The 20925-nt window shown below is 40.3% G+C and overlaps 1 protein-coding gene across 1 annotated transcript; it reads right to left on the reverse strand.

Annotated features, from left to right (window-relative positions):
* Window positions 1–6: 6 nt before the first annotated feature.
* On the reverse strand, window positions 7–20765 carry bcl2l13 (BCL2 like 13). The gene is made up of 7 exons (XM_063480143.1): window positions 20630–20765; window positions 19459–19663; window positions 17104–17193; window positions 13775–13931; window positions 9769–9841; window positions 9473–9601; window positions 7–3581 (listed from the first exon to the last, which is right to left on the reverse strand). Exons 2-7 carry the CDS (start codon window positions 19598–19600, stop codon window positions 2508–2510), a joined length of 1665 nt encoding a protein of 554 aa, XP_063336213.1. The 5' UTR covers window positions 19601–19663; window positions 20630–20765; the 3' UTR covers window positions 7–2507.
* Between the last annotated feature and the right edge of the window lie 160 nt (window positions 20766–20925).

The following is a 20925-nucleotide window of genomic DNA, read 5'->3' on the forward strand; positions in this document are numbered from 1 at the left end:
CACAGCTGAAGTAGTTTAATCTCTTTATTGTTTTTTGCTTCAAACAATGTTCTGTAGGAAACTCAAGGTACAAAATGCCATGTTGGGTATTGTTTTTGACATCCATCCTGCTCTGGACTTTTAAAGTTTCCCTTTGAAAGTAGATGTAGTTTAAGTTGATGAGTGTCACATTTGCAGTACTGAAGGTGACATGAACATTCATACAAATTCCTATAATATCTTTAAACTCAAATGATTTTGCGTGATAGCAGCAGTGAGGGTGTGTTACGGACCAGGCTAACAGATTACATGAGTTCCTCATAAATTTCCCAGCTGTTTTTTCCTCTGAGGGAATCAAAGGGAGATTCCACATTATTTGTTTCCACTTCCTGTTCAGTATATTATTTTGGTTTCTTGTGCTCTGCTGGTTTACTAGAATGTTCAGTGATTTCTTTAATGTAGTGTGAACACAAAATCCAAAATTACAGCTATGTAAGAGGTTGAGTTTTCTGTTTGTTCTGAAGACTTTCCTACAAATCATATTTGAAATGGTTCCAAGTGGTTTTGATTGTCTTTTGGCAACCTGATTTTGCTTTCAATAACTCTCAGCATGCTACTGCTTTGCTTTCTACTTGGGGAGGGAAGTAATATCTTGTCACTGGGGCAGACACTTACAAATAAACCTTTGTGGAACTAGTCGGGTATTATGAGCAGTGCCGCAATAAGGGAAAAGGGGACAAGGCAAAGTACAGAGGACCAAATAAAGATGCTGGGGCGCAAAAGCACGACAGCAAAGTAACTGAAATGAGGGTGAGATGTAACTGGGATAGGTGGGAATAGAGATCCAGTCAAATTCAACCCTAAAAAAAACGTCAAATAAAGAAACTAGATTGAATCAATATGCTGCAATCATGCCCTACTTTTCTGGAGTAATTATAGCTCACTTTACACTGAAAGTAATCGGTGGTTCTTGTTTGGCTAATGCAACCAAATATAGTAGTTTAAAAAAAAAAATCATAAAAACATCTGGTTTCTGAAACAATATGCATCAAGATTTTTTTTAAATGTTTTAAAACCACAATATATTCAAATTTATGTACTGATATCACAAATTCACAAATTTGTTACGTCCCTCTGCAGCCTCTAATCTGCTCAGTGTGTTCAGCTGGTGCTAATTGGCCACACCTAGTCAGGTGTGGATAAAAGCATACCTGAGGCAAGCTTCCCAGAGAGCTCACTTGTTTTTGCCTTGGTGGCACTAGCCATTTTAGCCAACCTGGTATTCCATTTTAAGATAAAACCTCTTCTCACCCACAATCTGGTGTTCATCTCCTTTTATGTTGCGGCTTTTGAGCCGGGTCGTAACATAAGTGGGCGCTTGTCCGGGCCGGGATTGTTTGGACATTTTAGTGGAGACTGAATATCAGTTTTTTGTATTGCTTTTAAGTGGGTGGGTGATGGTGTTCACTGTAATTGAGCAAACTCTTTAGTTAGTGTGTTTCAGCTGGGTGGCTGTGCTGCCCTTCCATCGAAGCACTTGTTTGTTGTTTTGCTTTGTTGTTTTAGTTTATTGTGTTTGGTGGTTATCCTGGGTGGGGGTACGCTTCAGAGTTTGGTAGGAGACTATATCTCTGGTCTGCTGCCTGCTCTCGAGTTCGCGTTTAAAGTTGCCTCGAGCCCGGTACACCACTGAAGACTAGATGGGTAAAGTTTTATTGTTTTTAGCATTTTAGGTTGGGAGTTGCTCATAGTAAATCAGTGGCACCAAACTTGGCAGGAGGTTTGAGACCATTCATTAATTATGGTCTTTAGCTGAGGCAGGTAGGCTGTTTTGCACAATTGTGCAATATGGACACATTAGATTCATTTTTGGTTTCAATCGAAAATATCAAAAATACCATTCACTTCTATAGAACCCATTTGGTCTGTTTATGAAAGTATCAGATTTACTCACAGGGAGAAAAATGTAAATAACCCTTTGTTGCGTAGGAGGCGGAAGAGCAAGAAAACCATATGTCGCACAACATCACAACTTATACTTGAGGTTTATGTTTCCTGTGAGAGCACTGTCAATTTTCAATCCAGCGTCGCTGGCTCCAATGAAAGAAACAATGCAAATAGCAAACCAAGAGACACAACAGAAGCTGAATCTAACAGAAGAGGGATAAAAGTTCACACACGCTTTTGTACTCAGTAATAAGTACAAAAGATTGGAGGCAAAAAGAAATTGGAAACAAAATTGCAACTGACCCCCAAAAGAAAAACAGAGAAAATAAGAAGTAGAGTGGAGTGCACCGTTTTCACATTTCTGTGTTTGCACCTGTTTGAAAGAAGCAGCGAGGGACTCCCAGCACTAAGGTTGTGGATGACAAGACATTCTGGTTTGCTGGGGGACACTTTCACACATTTTACACCCAGAAGATTTTTAAAAACTACTTTTAAGGAGAGTCTCACCGTATGTATGCAAATACATTTATTCTACCTTAGCATTCTATACTCTCCGCCGCTGAGGATAACACTTTTTCACGCTATTTCCTCTGAAAGCGTATGAGAACGAAGGCTATAACAGCTGCAAGGACTGCCAGAGCAGCCCCTCCATAAAGCAACACTGGGAGCTCTGATTCTGGCTCTGGCTGCACTGGGGCCTCCTCAGCAGGTGCTTTGACAGGGGCCTCCACAGCCTCTGGGACTGGAGGTGCAGCGACCGTATCGTCTAGCTCTGCCACAGTCTCTGGTTCTGGCTGCGATTCCTTTGGCTGGTGAAACACAGTGATGGACTCTGGGTTCAGCTCTGGTTCGGACGCTAGTTCTAATGTATAATCAGGCTCTGCTGGTGTTGTCGGGATTTCCTTGGCTGGAGATGGGCCTGCCATTTCAGCAGGCACTGGATCAGTCACTGGGGCAGTGACAGCAGCTGGTTCTGGCTCAGGCTCTGGTTCCACTGCAGGAACAGACAAAGGTACTGCAGGTTCAGCTTCAGTGGGAAGGGCTTCAGCAGGTTCAGAGGCAGAGGGAAGCAGCTCTGGTTCTGAGGAAATGAATGAAGGTTCTGCAGACAAGCTTGCAGGTGTCTCTATCACAACTGGCTCTTCTAATGAAATCAGGGAAGCTGGAGGTGTGGGGTCTGCCTCAGCTGTCACTGGTGCAGGTGCGGTCTGGACTCTTAATTCCTCCCTGAGCTCAGCTAGCTCACTGTCAGTGCCTAAAACACTCATCATGCTTTCTTCTATCACTCCGCCTTCACTGCCTTCCTCCAACAGCTCGGCTTCCTCGCGCTCCACATGGACGATGTCCGAGTTTGAGGAGTTGTTTTCACTACGCTCCTCGACCAGAGCAACACCCTCGTTGCTGTCCAGGCTCTTGATGTCTTCAGGGTCCATTGCACCAACCTGTGCCCACGACTCGTGGCCAGCCAGAGACACAGGTAAGCTTTCTGTCTGCCAGGAGCTCTGCTCGCTGCTGTTGTCTCCGGTGCACAGCAGTGACGAGGGAGGGCTGATCTGGTCGTGATCCTGGTCTCCTGAGAGGATGTAAATGTCGTTGCTGTCTTCGGCAATAGTTACACCTCGCTCTTCCTCCAACACGAGGCTGAATACTTCACCCTGTGGTACACAGAAACAAAGATGACATTTACATTCAATTCATTAGTTGAATTTGTTACAATCTTTGTGTTTAGTTAAAGTTTAGTCTCTGGTTGCAACATCAGAGGGCACCTTCTCCCAAGAAAACCATCTTAAGAAATATGAAAAAAAAAAGAAATAAAACTACAATTTTAGCAACATGTAAAAGTTTCTCAGTAGTCATAAAATTATAACCAAGAATAAGTTCTAAGGTTACATAATAGGAATTCAGAATAGGACTGCTATATGGGGGGGCTTTTGCAGACTAAATCCACACTTGTTTTATCTTCTACGCCACCTAGTGGTAAACAACAGAAGAAGGAAACATCTGTAAGCTGAGGTCTTGTTATGTAACCTGCAAATATAACCATGTGAGTAAGAATAACACAGGGCTGAGTTTGCTGAAAGAAAATCCATTTAAATAAGTTTCATAAATCAATATATCGAAGCTTAATATATTAAAGCAAGCCTAGTTTTATCATGCAAACATTTAGCAAAGAAAAAAATAATAATTACATTTTTTAATATGAATGCACATCACTGCACTGACCATGCAGTGATGTGACGCTTAACTTACAATTTGTGGTTCAAAATAGGCAACTGACAATCCAAGACGAGCAGTAAAATCAAGCATAATAACAGTCCTGTAGCTCCAAGGCGCCAACTTTGGACTTTGCACATTAACATTTCTTTCTATCGTATCACAACAAAAATCACTCCCCATTGGATCTGTTGCAATAATATAAAACAGAACTTGCTACAGAAAATCGTGATTGCTACGGCTCCAACTCCAGTTTATGCAAGACGAACATATATGCCAATACTATACTTTGTTAGTATTCATAAATGAAATCCAACCTCATGGCAACACAAGAGGGAAATCTAAGGAAATCATTAGAGTCAGTAGGACCGATCCTCTGGGAGTCATTTATTTCTAAAGCTTTTGGCAATCCAACCAACACAAGATGAAAAGATTTAGCTTAGAAAGTAATAGGCTGACTAACCAAAAGAGCAACATACAAACCACCTTGTTGCACAGCATGCCGAGCAGGTAGATCTTGCAAATGATGCATGCAAAAAAAATGAACGCATAATGTGAAACGAAAAGTCTGGATGTTGGCTAAAACAATTAGAGATACTAAACTGTGCTTGACTGAGGAAGTTAAGCTTGTATCTGACATAGCCAGGCTTTTCTGCTGTGTTGCATGTCACATAGGTGTGACCTGAGCTGATGAGATTCAAACAGACAGTTCAGGCACGCAGTGTTAGTCAAACAGGGAGGGTTGAGTGTTTGTGTGAGCATCAGATAGAGGGGTTCAGACAGCCGCGAGCAGCTTCATCTGAAACAAGGAGAATATGTCAGCATGTTCTTCATGGTGCCCCTGACCACACGTTTGGATCTGATTAACTCACACGTCAACGTCTGAACATGTATAACATGTATTTAAACGTGTTGTGTTTTTTTTAGAAAACCTACAAGCCATGAAGGTCATTTTCCTTACAAAGAGACTCGGTGCTGTGCGTGGCAGCTGCATCCTGGGAAGCAGGACAGAGATTAAATCCAACCGCGTTTCATCGTTATCCAACATTTGCTTTCTGCATAAGCTGATTTGAATGTAGAAGAGCAGGAGTGTTTTACAAAATCCTCCCCTCTCAGGACACAGCCTGCACATCAGCTCGATACAGCAGGTTAGTGTTGCTGTGTGGTAAAAAAATAAAAAATCCACAGCCAAAGAGATACTGGTATTCTTTAAAATTCTATATAGTTTATGGTTTGTGTTTTCAACAATAGCTATGACTGCACTGGAGACCACACCTATGAACTATTTGCAATGTAACAAAACAACTTAAACTATGTGAATAATACAAAGACTATTACCACATATTGTAAAGTTAGAGTACCAGTAACAAAGCTTGAATATAAAGCTTATAAAGTTTAGGATTAAACTAAGAAACATGATGAAACACTTTATAAAGAATAAGCAAAAACATACCTGAGAAGACATGCAAACTAAACTTTCTTCAATGCTTCAGGTTGTCCCTCAGAAACACAGAGAGTGGGAAAACTCTAGGTTTTGTTGCTCTGTTCTCAGGCTCAGTTCTCCACCCTTGCCCTAAGACAAACTATATAAAACCACTGCACATTCTTGTTGTAGAGCCAAAGGTGTACAGCCTACCTGTTACTACTCTGCCTTTTAACTGGCTCTCTGCAACCCAAGGTTAAATAATTAAACACTGAAGCAGAAAGCTATCACTGAGGGTAAGAGTAAGAGTAACATAGCCACTGCCCTGGTGACTCATTTCTGCTGATAAATCAACATTAGTTACACTGGCATGGCCGTCACATACAGTCAAAATCCTACAAATGCTGCAAATCCAAACATCAGATCTGACAGAGTTGTTACAAAAAGCAAACTCTCCCCATCAACAAGTGAATTACTGATATTCAGTTTGGGGATTAGTCAGTGTAACAGTCACTGGTTAGTATGAACCCTTGACATTTATATGAGCATTATGTAATCACTGGTCCTGCAAGGGGTCATACAGCTGACCGAGCTGAATAAAACAAAGTGCTGAGAAAGACGAGAAAAAAACAGGAGCCAGCTTTAAAAAGGAAAACCTAAAGTTGAAATGTGTGACAACATTTACTAACGTCAAGGGCCATCATTCATCTGCTATGTAACATGAGTTCTTTACTGGTGATAAGATTTTAAAACAGCACGGTTATTTATTTATTTATTGTTTTACATTAAAGACTTCTTTGTTTTCACAAACTGGAAATAATTAACAGCAACAAAATAAGCAAACAGACAAAAATTTCACAACAGGTCCCAACATCCCTATTTTTAAACTAACTTATCCCTCAGAACTGCTGTGGAGGCTTCTTTCACATCGTTTCAGGCGACGCTTCCCTTTTCAGAGAAGGAATGTTCGTCACCATGAACGCATCCTCGCTTTTGGCCAACAACACACTATTTATCAGCTTCTCTTCTGCAACATCATCTTTATTACTGACAGAAAAACAGACACATTCCTATTATTTTACATTGTGTAATCCAGTTTTAGCATTTCACATTACCCTGGCTTTCATTAGCACACTTCATCCCCACCCCCATAAAAAATCCCTACAGATGCTATCGAGAGCATTGTGAAACTGACCACCACAAGCAGGGTGTGACATGTTTGACTGTCTGAGATTTGAAAGTGTTTATGGAATCACACCTCTCCAGAGTGCTTCTGGGGAAGCACCTTTTTTTTTTTTTTTTTAAATCTTATTGCAACAGAGTGTCTTGTTGTGTGCAGCTACACAATCTGCAGTCAGTAAATATTGGGTTTTAGCCAAACATCACTGACAGTGTTAGTGTTGTGGGTAGCTGGGGGAGTGTTGGATTGAAATAGAGGCAGAAAAAAAATGAATGTCTGTCCTGCTTCATCACTGGCAATCAGCCAGTGTCCTGCTGCTTTAGCAACTTTTTACAGCAAAGGACAAGCGGGTCAGTCAAGCCCCTGGTGATGATGTTTTTAGGGGATTATTAGAGTTATTTTGGGGGCTTCCTCAGCCTGCGCAGACACTCTCTGTTGGTCCACATTCATGCTGATGCAGTGTCACAGTGATGCACATATTAAAGCCCAGAGCTGGCCAGAGGGTGCTTACATAACAAGGGGAAGCACAGTTACACTGCACAGGGTGTAGCGTGATGTGGCCTGACAGGACAAAGACTCGGGCCTTTAAAGCACCTCAGCCTTAAAATATCATCATTGTTTCTAAGCAGGGCAGCTTGTTCCAGTATACAAAACTGAGGGACTATATATTTCTTTACTGCCTTTAAAGATATGGTGTTTTGAATATCAAATATGCAGCAATAAAGTAATGTATGTCTTTAATATCTTTTTCTCCGAGTGTAGAGGTGCAATTATCTGTATGGCACCTTCAAGTTTTGGGCTTCATGTTCCATTATACTCTCAAGGACGGCAAAATGAAGCGGCTGATACGCACACTCAGTTCTTATGCAGCATTTTTACTTTCAGATGGACAGCAGGACACCAACATCATGCGAGCACAACGACGACAAGCTTCAACATCTTCAAGGGTTTTTTTTGTCTGTTTTTATCACCTCACCCATCGTCCCCCCCGTGTGCTCCTCCGACCCACCCCTGACTGTCTATTGTCTGACAGCTACTGCTCTTGTCCTTGCCAAATGAAGTGTACGCCACATTAGGGCCATACAAATCCTTTGTGTATTCTGATGTAACTAACAAAGCCATTAATCGAGCAGCCCATGCCTAACTTGCACTTCAGTGTCCTAAAGAGAACTTGGCAGACACAACAGAAACTTTTTCCAATATCCTGTAAAATCCAAAAACAACAAAGACCCTTTTTTGTTGATTAATATATAACTTTGATAGATGCAATAAAGAAAACATAAAACAATAAAAAACCTTCATTTACTCTCCTCCTTGTTGTGGAAATGTACATCTCACGGCCTCATATGTCAAATGTTAACAACAGTAAGAGTACTGGTAGTACTGGAAGTAAAGACCTTTTTAGCTTCTTAAAATCTGTCACTGCTGCACACAGCCACACATGCACGTATGCAGACAAGCACGCATCACAAGTAAACTATCTTACCTGAGCGTGAAAGTTGTGAAATGTAAGTGTGAACGCACAAAGCCCCAGAGAGTCAAAAAAGACGGTTTGAGATGGAGTGCAGGTAGAAAGCCAGCTGGAGCTGTGCATGCAGACAGCTGTCAAACTAATGGAGATTTCACTTTGCCCTGACTGCGCTCATCCCTCCCTCCTTCGTGCCCTCTCCTTTCCACAGCCTCTTCGTGCACTCCCTCTCTCTTTTCAGTTCATCACTCCATTGCCGATCATGCCCGAGCCTATCATCCGTTCATCAACTATGACATAACACAGAGCAAGAATGTAGCTTTGTTTGAAGCCAGCGTACTGTGTTCACATAACGCTGTGTGAGACCAGCCAGAGCATGACAATGATGTAATGGCGACCAGAGCAGCAGTTAACATGTCAAGTCACGTGAACGTTCGTCACCGTGGCCTCGTTAATAGCAGAGCACCGCACAGACTCCCTAAGTACAACGCTGAAGGGCTGCATTCTGGCAAATATTATCTCTGCAAAAATGTAAACCTAGAAACAAAGTTGCACAAGTTGCTTATCTATGATAATAAGAAGCCAAGGAAAGAGTGAGCCTGCAGCCAAGCATCGTGACTTAGATGTGGAAGGACAACTTGCACGGCTAAAGGTGTATTTGCTAGACTTTCATTCATCAACAGCTACAGCTTACATGAACAGGGTTTATATTTAATATGAAAACACTCCACAGAACAGAAGTACTGTCCTATTTTTGCCTGACAATATTCAGAGTTTATGGTTATTGGCCCAAAGAAACGTAGCAGTAAATACACTGTATACATAACAGTCTGGTTATTTATATACAAGTAGAGAATTTATAGCCATGGGTATTATGATGTTCATTTTAATCTAGCAAACCAATGCATTTCTTGTAGCTCACTGATGCCCTCATCTGGCTATCAAGAGGTGTGTACATCTTTTTAGGCTGGTGCAATAAAGTTTTCCACTATGCAGCATCTTTTCTTCCTGTTTTATGTATGCATGCTCTGCACAGTCTTAATAATATGTAGTCCTTAATTAAACTTAAAAGTCTCAGTAGTCTCTGTCCTTGATAATTCTAAAATTAGTCATCACACCTGCAATCTAAGATAGTTTTTAAGTATTTCTACACTGGGAATATAGTTTTCTTAGTTTTAAAATTGTATTAGATTATTAGATTGGACTTTCAGGTAATTAGACTTATTTATATTGTATTTTTCCCCTTTGCTTAAAAACTCACCCATCCCCCAAGCTGAGTGATGTAGTCTGCCTCATTCTCCTCTAGGAAGCGAAGCCCCAGGTCCAACAGAGTCATCACAGACTGGCCTTCACTTTGTAGAGCCTGAAGCAGCACTAACGGAACAAGCACCTGGTGGCAGTGGTGACGAGAGACAGAAAACAGTTCATTCACAAGGATAAAAGACATAAATCTGACACCTCTCTTGTTATTAGGAGAAAATAAAACTGTAAGCATTGCACCTTTTGCAAATTATGTCTCACTTCTAATCAGTGAAGCAGAACTCAGGGCTCACTCACCTTGCTCCAGCCTCCCGGTGTGTGTGTTGAGAGCTCCAGTGTTGTGCATCTGAATCTCTGATAGTCCAGAGGTCTGAAAACACAGACATTACCATTAGTATTAAACACGTGATCTTCATGTTGAGGAGGTTAAAGGTTTTGTACTTCACCTACCAAATGTAACTGTTTACCAGGACTACTTTTACCTTAGGTAAATTGATTACAGCAACTGAGGAAGTAGCAGCAACACCAGTTATCAACCTAGATCACATTTTAGCATCAAATAACTATTATTATCTTATAGATTAATATGATATTTAATCTTCTTTGCTACAGTTTCATGTCGTTATCTTTACTTATAACCAGCTCCTGTAAAAACAAGGTGCTAATGCCTCTGCTGTCTGTGTGGGGAGGGGCTACACTGATTCATCATTATGTCAAAACCAGGAAAAATAGCAGAAGAGTTTTTATTTCCCTTTTCTACTACAGGCAATCTCACAGGGGGAACAACAAGACAAACTATGGTGAAGACCACACAAACCTAACACGATAGAGTTTTAGCTGTTATTTAAAACATGAAGCATTACCATCTCAGATTAAAAACTAAATTACAACACTGCACAAAAACTCAACTAGCTCTACCCTGGGGCAAGAGTAGAATAATGAGCTAATATTAGGTCAAAAGTATGTTGGTTGTTTTACTTATGATGGCAGTTTTAATGAACGTGCACTTGGAACAGCAGTCTTTATCAGTCAGCCACTGAACTGTACGACCTGAGCAGCTCGTCATTTTTTTATTTTCCTTGATCAAAGTTCACTCATGAATCATTTCAGTAGGATTCATCAGATGTGCAGTGTTTTGGTTTCACTTTTATCATCAGTATACAGGCTAACCCTGGGAACATAAAAGCTCGTAGACATTTCCAGCATATCTGAGTTGATACTGAATGCTGTATGTACTCTAGTGGCTTCAGGATTTTATGGTTTACTAATTTAGGAAAGTACAGAAGTAACAATGTAATGCAAGTCAAAACCAAAAGATCTAAAAGAAAACTGTGTCTGTATGACACTGTTTTGTGTCCACTTAGTTCACACTACCTTTACTCTAAAAAAACCCTCCAAACATTCAGAATTAAAAGTACTGTCAATAAATTTCATTCCTCCTCTGATTGTTAAAGTTCAAAAGTTCATTACCTTGATAGCGAGCAAATACCTGCAGTGTATCAACAGTGACTGTGCCAGTCCTTCGAGATAATAACACTTTTCTCACACAGTAACAACTGCAGTAGAAACATGGCTGTCGTACTTAATGTAGATTACCGTATCTATACATCCATAATGGCAAAACGAATGGAAAGAATACTCCCTAACCTCATACATAAAGATCAAGCTGGCTTTATACATAAACGTCAAACCCAGGATAACACAAGACGCACTTTACACATAATAAACTATATACAACAACATACAGAGCAGGCTGTGATCCTCAGTCTTGATGCTGAAAAGGCATTTGACTCTGTTTGTTGGCAATACCCATATAGAGTCTTGCATAAATTTGGTTTTAATGAACCGGTAATAAATAATGTAAAGGCATTATATGATAACCCGACTGCAAGGCTTAGGATTAATGGTCACCTAACTCAACCTCTAACACTGGAGAGGGGAGTGAGACAAGGCTGTGCCTGCTCTCCTCTTCTCTTTGCTATATTTCTGGAGCCTCTAGCCCAACATATAAGGCAAAACAGAAAAATCACAGGTGTTACAATAAATGATGTGGAACATAAAATAGCATGCTATGCCGATGATGTACTCTTATTCCTAAAAACACCTGAGGAGTCTCTGCCAGAGGTAATGAACTGTCTTAAAAACATTGGCCCAATGACAAGATATAAACTGAATTTAAATAAAACTGAAGCCCTCCCCTACAATTATAGTCCGTCTGAAAAGCTCAGACAAGCACATCCACTGAAATGGAACACAGACTCAATTAAATACCTGGGGGTAACACTTACTAAAGATACAAAAAGACTATTTGACAAAAATTACAACCATTTATATCAAAGAGTCAAAGAGGACCTTACAAAATGGAATCATATCCCATGTCTGAGCATAAGCTCTAGAATAGAAACCATCAAAATTAATGTTTTACCGAGATTTTTATATTTGTTTCTGACCCTCCCACTCCAGATTAATCAAATGGATTTTATTGAATGAGTCAAAACGATCTCTAGATTTATATGGCAAGGGAAACGACCCAGAATACAATACAAAACATTACAACTGCCCAAAGAGAACGGCGGCTGGGGCCTACCATGTTTTAAAAAAATACTATACTTCAGCAATGATCAGGGCAGTGTTGCACTGGTGTGATCCCTCATATGTAGCAGCATGGAAAGAAATTGAATGCAAAACAATAACCAAAATGCATATACAGGAAGTTCTCGCAGATAAAAATCTACAGGACTACATTTCCAAATTAAGAAATCCTTGGGTAAAGGCCACACTAGGGGGTTGGAAAATGGTGGTAAAAGAAAATAAGCTGGAGAAGGATATAAAAATATTAAAATGGTGTGCATATGAGTCGGAATTTACAGCAAATCAAATAGACCCTAGTTTTAAAAACTGGAGAGATAAAGGAATTACATCGATATGTGGTATTGTAAAGGAAGATGAAATTACGAGTTTCCAAACTTTAAAGCAAATGTTTCATTTAGAAAAACCAAGACCGCTATATATACTTACAGTTAAGAAACGTTTATACTCGAAACATTAAAAACCAAATACCCACTACAGCGAGGCCATTTACCCAACTCTTTGTAAATGCTTATAAGTCAGAAATTAAGAAAGGTGTAATCTCACAAATATACAAAAGTCTTCATGATCTCAGCAAATATTCAACAAAGTATATAAAAGAAAGATGGGAGAAAGAGGGAGGTCAGGCAATTACAGAAGAGGAATGGCAAAACATTTGTTCTTTTCATTGGAAAAGTACAAAATCACACATATGGAAGGAGTTCTGCTGGAAAAGTTTTGCTCGTTTTTTCATTACCCCAGCTTTAAAGGCGCATTATTCACATTATGTGAATGTTGGAGGAACTGTGGCTATGAAACAGAATGCCACTACCATATATTTTGTGATTGTAAGAATATTAAGAACTACTGGAGAGAAGTCCATAAAGTGATGCAAAACATATTTAGTACATATTTACCCTTTGATTTCAAATCCAGATTTTTAGGATACATACCCTCAGACATAAAGGGTATAGAGAAATACTTGGTGTGCTGCTGGCTGCAAGGAAAAAGGCACTGACCAAAAGGTGGCTGACACAGGATCCACCAACAGTAAACAGCTGGACTGATGTAACTTTTGAGATTTATAAGATGGAAAAGATTACTTTTTTAGTGAATTTTGAGTATGAGAAATTTGTAAAACACTGGGGAAAATGGCTCCGCTATGTGAGTTCTATAAGGCCAGATATCGCTGGTATTCATCATTGAAGGAATGGTGGTTTAAATTTTTGTTTGTTTATTTTGTTTGTTTTTTATAATAACATGTACTAATGCTATGTCACCATCTGCTACTGAGTGTGTTGGCTTATCAATTGCCCTCTCTCTGGATGTATATAGTTACAAACTGTATCTATCTGTACATATGTTTCTTTGTTTGTGTGTTTTGTTTTGGTTTTTTTCCTTTTCTTTCTCTTTTTTCATACCTGCGTGAAGGAAAAGTATTAGACTACTGTACATATATGAGTCTTAGAACAAAGGAAGCCATCAAATACTGTACATTTTATTTTATGCATAACTTCAATAAACACTTAAATTAAAAAAAAGAAAGAAAGAAACATGGCTGTTGGAGTTGTATGCAGTCCAGAGAAGCACCAATAAACTTAAAAACTTAAAGCAAAAAAAAGCTGCTGATTTAGCTTCACTTTTGTCAAAAGGGTCTCAGTTACTTATTAACGCCAATGTTACTATCGTGCAGGCTGCTTTTTGCAAACACACAGCCACAACTCTACAAACTCACCCTGTGAGGAGCGTGTGTACAGCTGCTGACAGGTGTGTGTCGAGCTCTTGGGCCACCCTGTCTCCCACTGCAGCCAGGCAATCCTCAATGGAGTTCTCCGGGTTGGCTGGAGCGAACACCAGTGATTTGTGTCGGTCGAATCCCGTCCTGGAAAAGGCTGCAAGCAACACAGGTCACAGGACAGAGTGATATCGCTGACAAGAAGTGCAGCTCGTTTAAAGGAGCTAGTCAAAGAAAGGGAAGAACACGAAACATAAAGAGTGTTTGTTTTAATTAGTGCGGCACTTCTGACTAACTTTTCTTTTTATTAAACCTCTAATAATAAGCAGTCCTACATATCATTAAACGAATATGTAGGACTGCTTTCTTCCATTTGCGCAACATCTCTAAAGTTAGAAATATCCTGTCTCAGAGTGACGCTGAAAAACTAGTTCATGCATTTATTACTTCCAGGCTGGACTACTGTAATTCATTATTATCAGGAAGTCCTAAAAACTCCCTGAAAAGCCTTCAGTTAATCCAAAATGCTGCAGCAAGAGTCCTGACAGGGACTAGAAAGAGAGAGCAGATTTCTCCTGTATTGGCTTCCCTTCATTGGCTTCCTGTTAAATCCAGAAGTGAATTCAAAATCCTGCTCCTCACATACAAGGTCTTAAATAAATAAATCTTATCTTAATGACCTTGTAGTACCATATCACCCTATTAGAGCACTTCACTCTCACACTGCAGGCCTACTTGTTGTTCCTAGAGTATTTAAAAGTAGAATGGGAGGCAGAGCCTTCAGTTTTCAGGCCCCTCTTCTGTGGAACCAGCTTCCAGTTTGGATTCAGGAGACAGACACTATCTCTACTTTTAAGATTAGGCTTAAAACTTTCCTTTTTGCTAAAGCATATAGTTAGGGCTGGATCAGGTGACCCTGAATCCTCCCTTAGTTATGCTGCAATAGGCTTAGGCTGCTGGGGGAATCCCATGATGCACTGGGTGTTTCTCCTTCACTCACTATGTGTTAATACACCTCTCTGCACTGAACCATATCTGTTATTAATCTCTGTCTCTCTTCCACAGCATGTCTTTATCCTGTCTTCCTTCTCTCACCCCAACCAATCACAGCAGATGGCCCCGCCCCTCCCTGAGCCTGGTTCTGCCGGAGGTTTCTTCCTGTTAAAAGGAAGTTTTTCCTTCCCACTGTCGCCAAAGTGCTTGCTCATAGGGGGTCATATGATTGCTGATGACTGTATGTATGACTCCGTATATGGCTCTGTATGTATTATTGTAATTGAACTAACGTCTGAGATCCTGTTAATGAGATTCATAAATCATATTTACTTAAGAATAACATTAAAGCATCTTAGACTAGTGAAACACGATGAAGCAACCACCCACGTGTGTGAGCTGTGAAAGAAAGATAAAAATCCTCATTTTTAACCCTTTATTGACCGGCCCTTCAAATTTACCTGTAAAATGGGCCCGCCGGTGGGCCCATGGTCAATAAAGGGTTATTAAACCAGAGTGAGACAAAACAATCATTCACTTAAAATCAAAATCAGCTTTTCTGTGACCAACCACAGCAATCTGCAGCAATATTCACGCTTTTTGGAAAGAAACCAAAGAGCTTTAACTGTACATGTGTCATATTTGCACACTGAACTTAATTTTGATCAGCTTCAGTTTAAAAACTTAAGACCAGACTAGTGATGGTATTCAGTGCTTTTGAAGGCTAATCTCTGGAACTACAGTTAGGTCCATAAATATTTGGACAGAGACAACGTTTTTTTTTTTTTGTTTTTACCACAATGAATTTTAAATTAAACAACTCAGATGTAGTTAAAGTGCAGACTTTTAGCTTTAATTAAGTGGTCTGAACAAAAAGATTGCATGAGAATGTCTAAAACTAAAGCATTTTTAACTCAATCCCTTCATTTCAGGGGCTCAAAAGTAATTGGGAAAATTAAATAAATGAAAATAAAATTGTCAATTCCTAATACTTTGTTGAAAACCCTTTGCTGGCAATGACAGCCTGAAGTCTTGAATTCATGAGCATCACCAGATGCTGGGTTTCCTCCTTTTTAATCCTCTGCCAGACCTTTACTGCAGCAGCTTTTAGTCGCTGTTTGTTTTTGAGCTTTTCTGTCCAAAGTTTAGTTTTCATCAAGTGAAATGCTCAACTGGGTTAAGATCGGGTGTCTGACTTGGCCAGTCGTGAATATTCCCCTTCTTTGCTTTAATAAACTCCTAGGTTGCTTTGGCTGTACGTTTTGGGTCATTGTCCATTTGTATTATCAAACGCCGCCCAATCAGTTTGACTGCATTTAGCTGGATGTGAGCAGACAGTCTGTCTCTGAACACCTCAGAGGTCATTCAGCTCCTTCTGTCCTGTATCACATCATCAATAAACATCAGTGTCCCAGAGCCACTGGCAGCCGTACACACCCAAGCCATCACACTCTCTCCACTATGTTTTACAGACGATGTGGATGCTTTCGATCATGAGCCGTTTCACGCCTTCGCCACACTTTTTTTCTTGCCCTCATTCTGATAGAGGTTGATCTTGGTTTCATCTGTCAATCTAGCCTCTCTATTCTTGAGGTTTATGAATGACTTACGCCTTGCAGTGAACCATCTGTATTTACTTTCACGCAGTCTTCTCTTTATGGTAGCCCTGGATATCAATACGCCTACCTCCTGGAGAGTCTTGTTCACTTGGTTGGCTGGTGTGAAGGGGATTCTCATCACCATGGAAATGATTCTGCGATCATCCACCACTGTTGTCTTTTGTGGACGTCCAGGTCTTTTTGTATTTCTGAGTTCACCAGCGCTTTCTTTCTTTCTCAGGATGTACCAAACTGTACATTTTGCCACTCTTAATATTGTAACAATTTCTCAGATGTGTTTTTTTTTTCTGTTTTCGCAGCTTAAGGATAGCTCGTTTCACCTTCATGGAGAGCTCCTTTGACCGCATGTTGTCTGTTCACAGCAAAATCTTCCAAATGCAAGCACCACACCTCAAAACAAATCCAGGCATTTTATCTGCTCCATTGAAAACAACATAATGAAGGAATTGCCCACGCCTGCCAATGAAATAGCCTTCAAGTCAATTGTCCAATTACTTTTTGTCCCTTTAAAAAGAGGCTGGCAAATGTTAAGGAGCTGAAACTCCTAAACCCTTCATCCAATTTGAATGTGGATGCCCTCAAATGAAAGATGAAATTCTACACATTATCTCCATTATGTAACTAGTTTCAGTAAACGAGTGAAAAAAAAACCAACTTGTGTCAGTGTCCAAATATATATGGACCTAATTGTAGCTGTGTATGTTTGTGATCACTTACAGGCGGCAATTTCGCCATCCAGTTCTCTCAGCCCTTCCTCTATTTGCTCCTTTATCACTCTGGATCTTGTTTTCTCAGCCTCTGCGTCTTCTGAAAGAGATAAACAAACATGAAATATGAACCACTGTCGCTCTATCCTTCATTCTTTCTGGCTCTCTCCCACACAGTCGCCCTAATTTTCATGCAAAACTTCCCCAAATGTCTTAAAACACGACTAAAGAAAAGCTGTTCTGGAAATTCTGAATCGCTTTGACTGCATTTTAACAGGATATTGTGGTTGGACGGTCATTTCTGTGCATGCCAGCTGTTTTTGTTGCATTTGCATGGTCGCTTTTTAAAGCAGTCCTTCTTTCAGCGCATCCTCAATAATAATTTTAGGAACCATGAACATATTTCAGAAAAAGGTCATTTACACTGATGTCAACAGCTATTTTGTTATTGTTTTATGCATGTGTTTAGTTTTCTTTATGTAACTAGTCTAACAACTTATAATAAAGTTGGTCATGTGGCTTTTTCGAAAAGGTTCATTGTCTTTTTTTGATTCATAAAAGTTATGCACTCACTGGTTTTGGATATAATCTGACAAATTAAATAGAGGATCTGACAAAGAATGGGTTGAGTCGCTAACACAACAAATATGGGATCTGACTTTTTATTAAATCATGAAATATTTAACAGGCTAGGATCAACATCAAAGTGGAAATTGGGCCAGATCTTGACTCCACTATAATGATGAGCGGTTGATGCCTGCACTATGAATACACAAAGCGTGTCAACAATTCAGCCGTGCACACCAACTTTCCTGGAGGAGAGAACCACCTTTGCAGGCAGCCACTCCTCCTCAGGCTGACGAGCCTGAATTCAAAGCAAAAAACTGTTAATGGTTCTCAGTCATCGTGTGCATAAAGGCTATCAAGGCAGAGGTCAATTATTTACAGCACCGAGTCTACACTGCTCAGGGTGTAATGAACCACGCAACACAAAGGCGCCAAGTGGGGCTGCATTGAATTTACACAAAAATAAAATTAAATAAACCCTCAAAAAATCAACTTTTACATTTGACCTCTCACCCCGGAGAGATGCAGGGATCATTTTATAATGTCATACATGCAACCCAGAGGCACTGGTTATTTCCAGTGTGACTGGACTCCATTGGTTCAGTTGCAATGATGAATCACTTCTGAAGTGGGGATTCTTCACCGCTTTAGCAGCTGACTTTTCTCAGTTTATGAAATCAAATAATGACATTTTTTAACAAAAAGCAAGAAGACACTCTGACAACTGGGATCTTGTTCTCTCATGTCCTGCATGGGTGCCATGAGGACCAGTGTTGGCTTTTCCTGGCCTTGGTGCTGTGTCAGCATTTAGACAGACAGCTAGCCAGACAACTATTTTGCTTTGGTCCACTGGTGTGTGAGTAATGCTACAGTGATTGCACATGACAGGCTGTCAGAAATTGGACCGGGTCAAGCGGAAAGCAGGGATCAGCCACTCATCTGCCATCTCCGCCCATTCCAAGCATGCACACAACAATAAAATGGACAGGAAATAAAAAGAACTCCCCCTCTCTCGTCTTCTTTTCCTTGCTCCAAATACATTTTTCAGATACCTCTGCTCCTTTACTTTCATGCATCATCCAAAGAGGCTCTCCAGCAGTCTTGTGCTCTCTTTAATCACTAAGATTTATTTCAGAATTAACGCTGTGAGGTCATAACTTGGTTGCACAAACTAAAAGAAATGAACAGCTGCTGGCATTTACCTTCACACATCATTTCTCTAGTCTCACATAGTACTGATTTTCTATGTCTTCTATGTTGTACATTTGTTCTACAACACCTTTTTTGGTATGCCGGGCATAAAAGGGAACAAGAAGAAAAATGTGAGCCAGCATGTTACATGCCTGGGGCCATGAAACAGGGTTGTTGTAAAGACCTCTGTGAAGACAGGCCAGCTTTATGCACTCTGGTCACCATATTGGGTTATTGAAAGGATTCTAGCTGGGCTTTAGATGAGAATCCACTAAATCTATTGGTTTACAGACACTGGTTTCAGCTATCATGTTAAAGTGTCCATACAGGTCTTCTGAATGTGTTCTCCTGCTAAAGTCAGATTCCAGTCAGAGCCAAATTAAGCTGGCAAAAACAGGTGACTACGTGCCTACACACCCCAGATATTTTATGTTACAACCATGTGTGCATGTGAACGCCACTATTTGTGTGTTCTCTGAATGCAAGTGTGTGAGGGTTGTGTATGTGCACAGTGTGCAAAATGGGAAGGAAAAAAAACAACTGTTGCTCGTCTCATCAGCAATTTTTAATAAGAGGTTTGCCACAAATGCAAAGCATTTCCTCTCACCTTGAGCTGCAGCTGGTTGGTCTGATCTACCTGCAGGCACCATTCCTAGGTAGTTAAGCAAAATATATTTGGTTTCATAATGGAAACCCTCAGGCACAGTGGCTGGGATTGAGGCAGAAGCGGTGGAGCCTGAGGTAGCCATCGAACAGATGTGTATCAGACTCTCAGGCACATTAATTCATACAGTCAAAGCTGGACGTCTCACCTAGGGAAAATAACAACCAGAGGAAGAATAATATCTCGTTAGAGGCACAATCGTTACAGCCTGAAGGATGGGCTGGCTGAGGCTGAGGCACCCATTAATAAAAGCTAAGAAAATCTATATCTACACTCTGGCACTGTATCATACAATATGTTATTTAATCTTTTTTAAAAAAAGAAAAAAAAAGAAAAAGCTGTTATATGAATGACATAAACAGATGCCCCCTCAGGTTTACAGTGTCCTGCCCCCACTGCGTGCACTAAGGCGACAAATTAAATTTTCCCAGTCACTCACAGAGTGATTTTAGACTTATGTGACTGCATGGGTCCCAACTGAGGACAGAAGAATGGGACAGGACATATTTGGGTACTTTTTTTGTGTCATGATTTACATAACACATGTGGCAAACAGATGGTCGTTTTAAAAATCCCCCCAAAAAACCCAAAACAATTTTCAAATAAAATGATCACTGCACAAATATGAAACACGACTTTAACCCCCTGTAACTTCTAAGTTAATCGCCCCACATGGTTCTCCAGAGACGAGGTGACACCAAGCGGACCAAAAATTCCATTCGTGTCAAGTCTGCCAAATTAAACAAAATACTTCCGGGTTTAACTATCAAAATAAAATAATGTGTATAACCGAGTAATTAAAAAGTTCAATCATCAAATAACAAAGCGGCTACAATAATTACAGTAAATTAAATAAACACAACTATCCTCAAAAGATTTCAGTATGTCTGCAAAAAATAATCTACCAAATAACATAACCATTCGCTTTACTAACCAGACATGTAGCTTTGCTCATTAATTACCTGACTACTTACATAAGTGTCCGCTGCACCCCTCGCTGGAACACCTAAACTCACATGCAAGCTACTGTTAGCTAGCTTGACGTTACACGTTTTACGTGCTGGAGACTCAAAACTTCATTTTAACTTAAGCTCAGCGGGTGTCCGTTTCTTACCGTCCTTGTCCAAAGGCAACCAGATGTGGACAGACGACAAGCTGAACAAAATTATGAACACATACACACACACACACACACACACTCCTGTAGCAGAAGCCGGAGAGGGTAGACCACCAATGGCAGGTAGCCGTTAGTACACAGGGTGCTCTGGATGTTAGCGTACAAAACCGGCACCAATCTTCCTGTCAGAGCCTTCATAATAATACTCTCCTCTGCTACCGGACACCGTTCAACCTGTGGTCACAAGAGGAAACTTGCGGAATTTACAAACACGTCATGTCTGTTATTGGGGG

This window comes from Pelmatolapia mariae, linkage group LG7, assembly GCF_036321145.2.
Source record: "Pelmatolapia mariae isolate MD_Pm_ZW linkage group LG7, Pm_UMD_F_2, whole genome shotgun sequence".
Classification (NCBI taxonomy): Eukaryota; Metazoa; Chordata; class Actinopteri; order Cichliformes; family Cichlidae; genus Pelmatolapia; species Pelmatolapia mariae.

What these genes read in the sequence shown, in the direction of transcription:
- bcl2l13 (XM_063480143.1), bottom strand. Translation starts at nt 19,600, where the DNA reads ATGGCTACCTCAGGCTCCACCGCTTCTGCCTCAATCCCAGCCACTGTG. An exon ending in GTACACACGCTCCTCACAGG is followed by an intron (nt 9,842 to 13,774) that starts GTGAGTTTGTAG and finishes CTGTGTTTTCAG; the next exon opens with ACCTCTGGACTATCAGAGAT. An exon ending in CACCGGGAGGCTGGAGCAAG is followed by an intron (nt 9,602 to 9,768) that starts GTGAGTGAGCCC and finishes CACTGCCACCAG; the next exon opens with GTGCTTGTTCCGTTAGTGCT.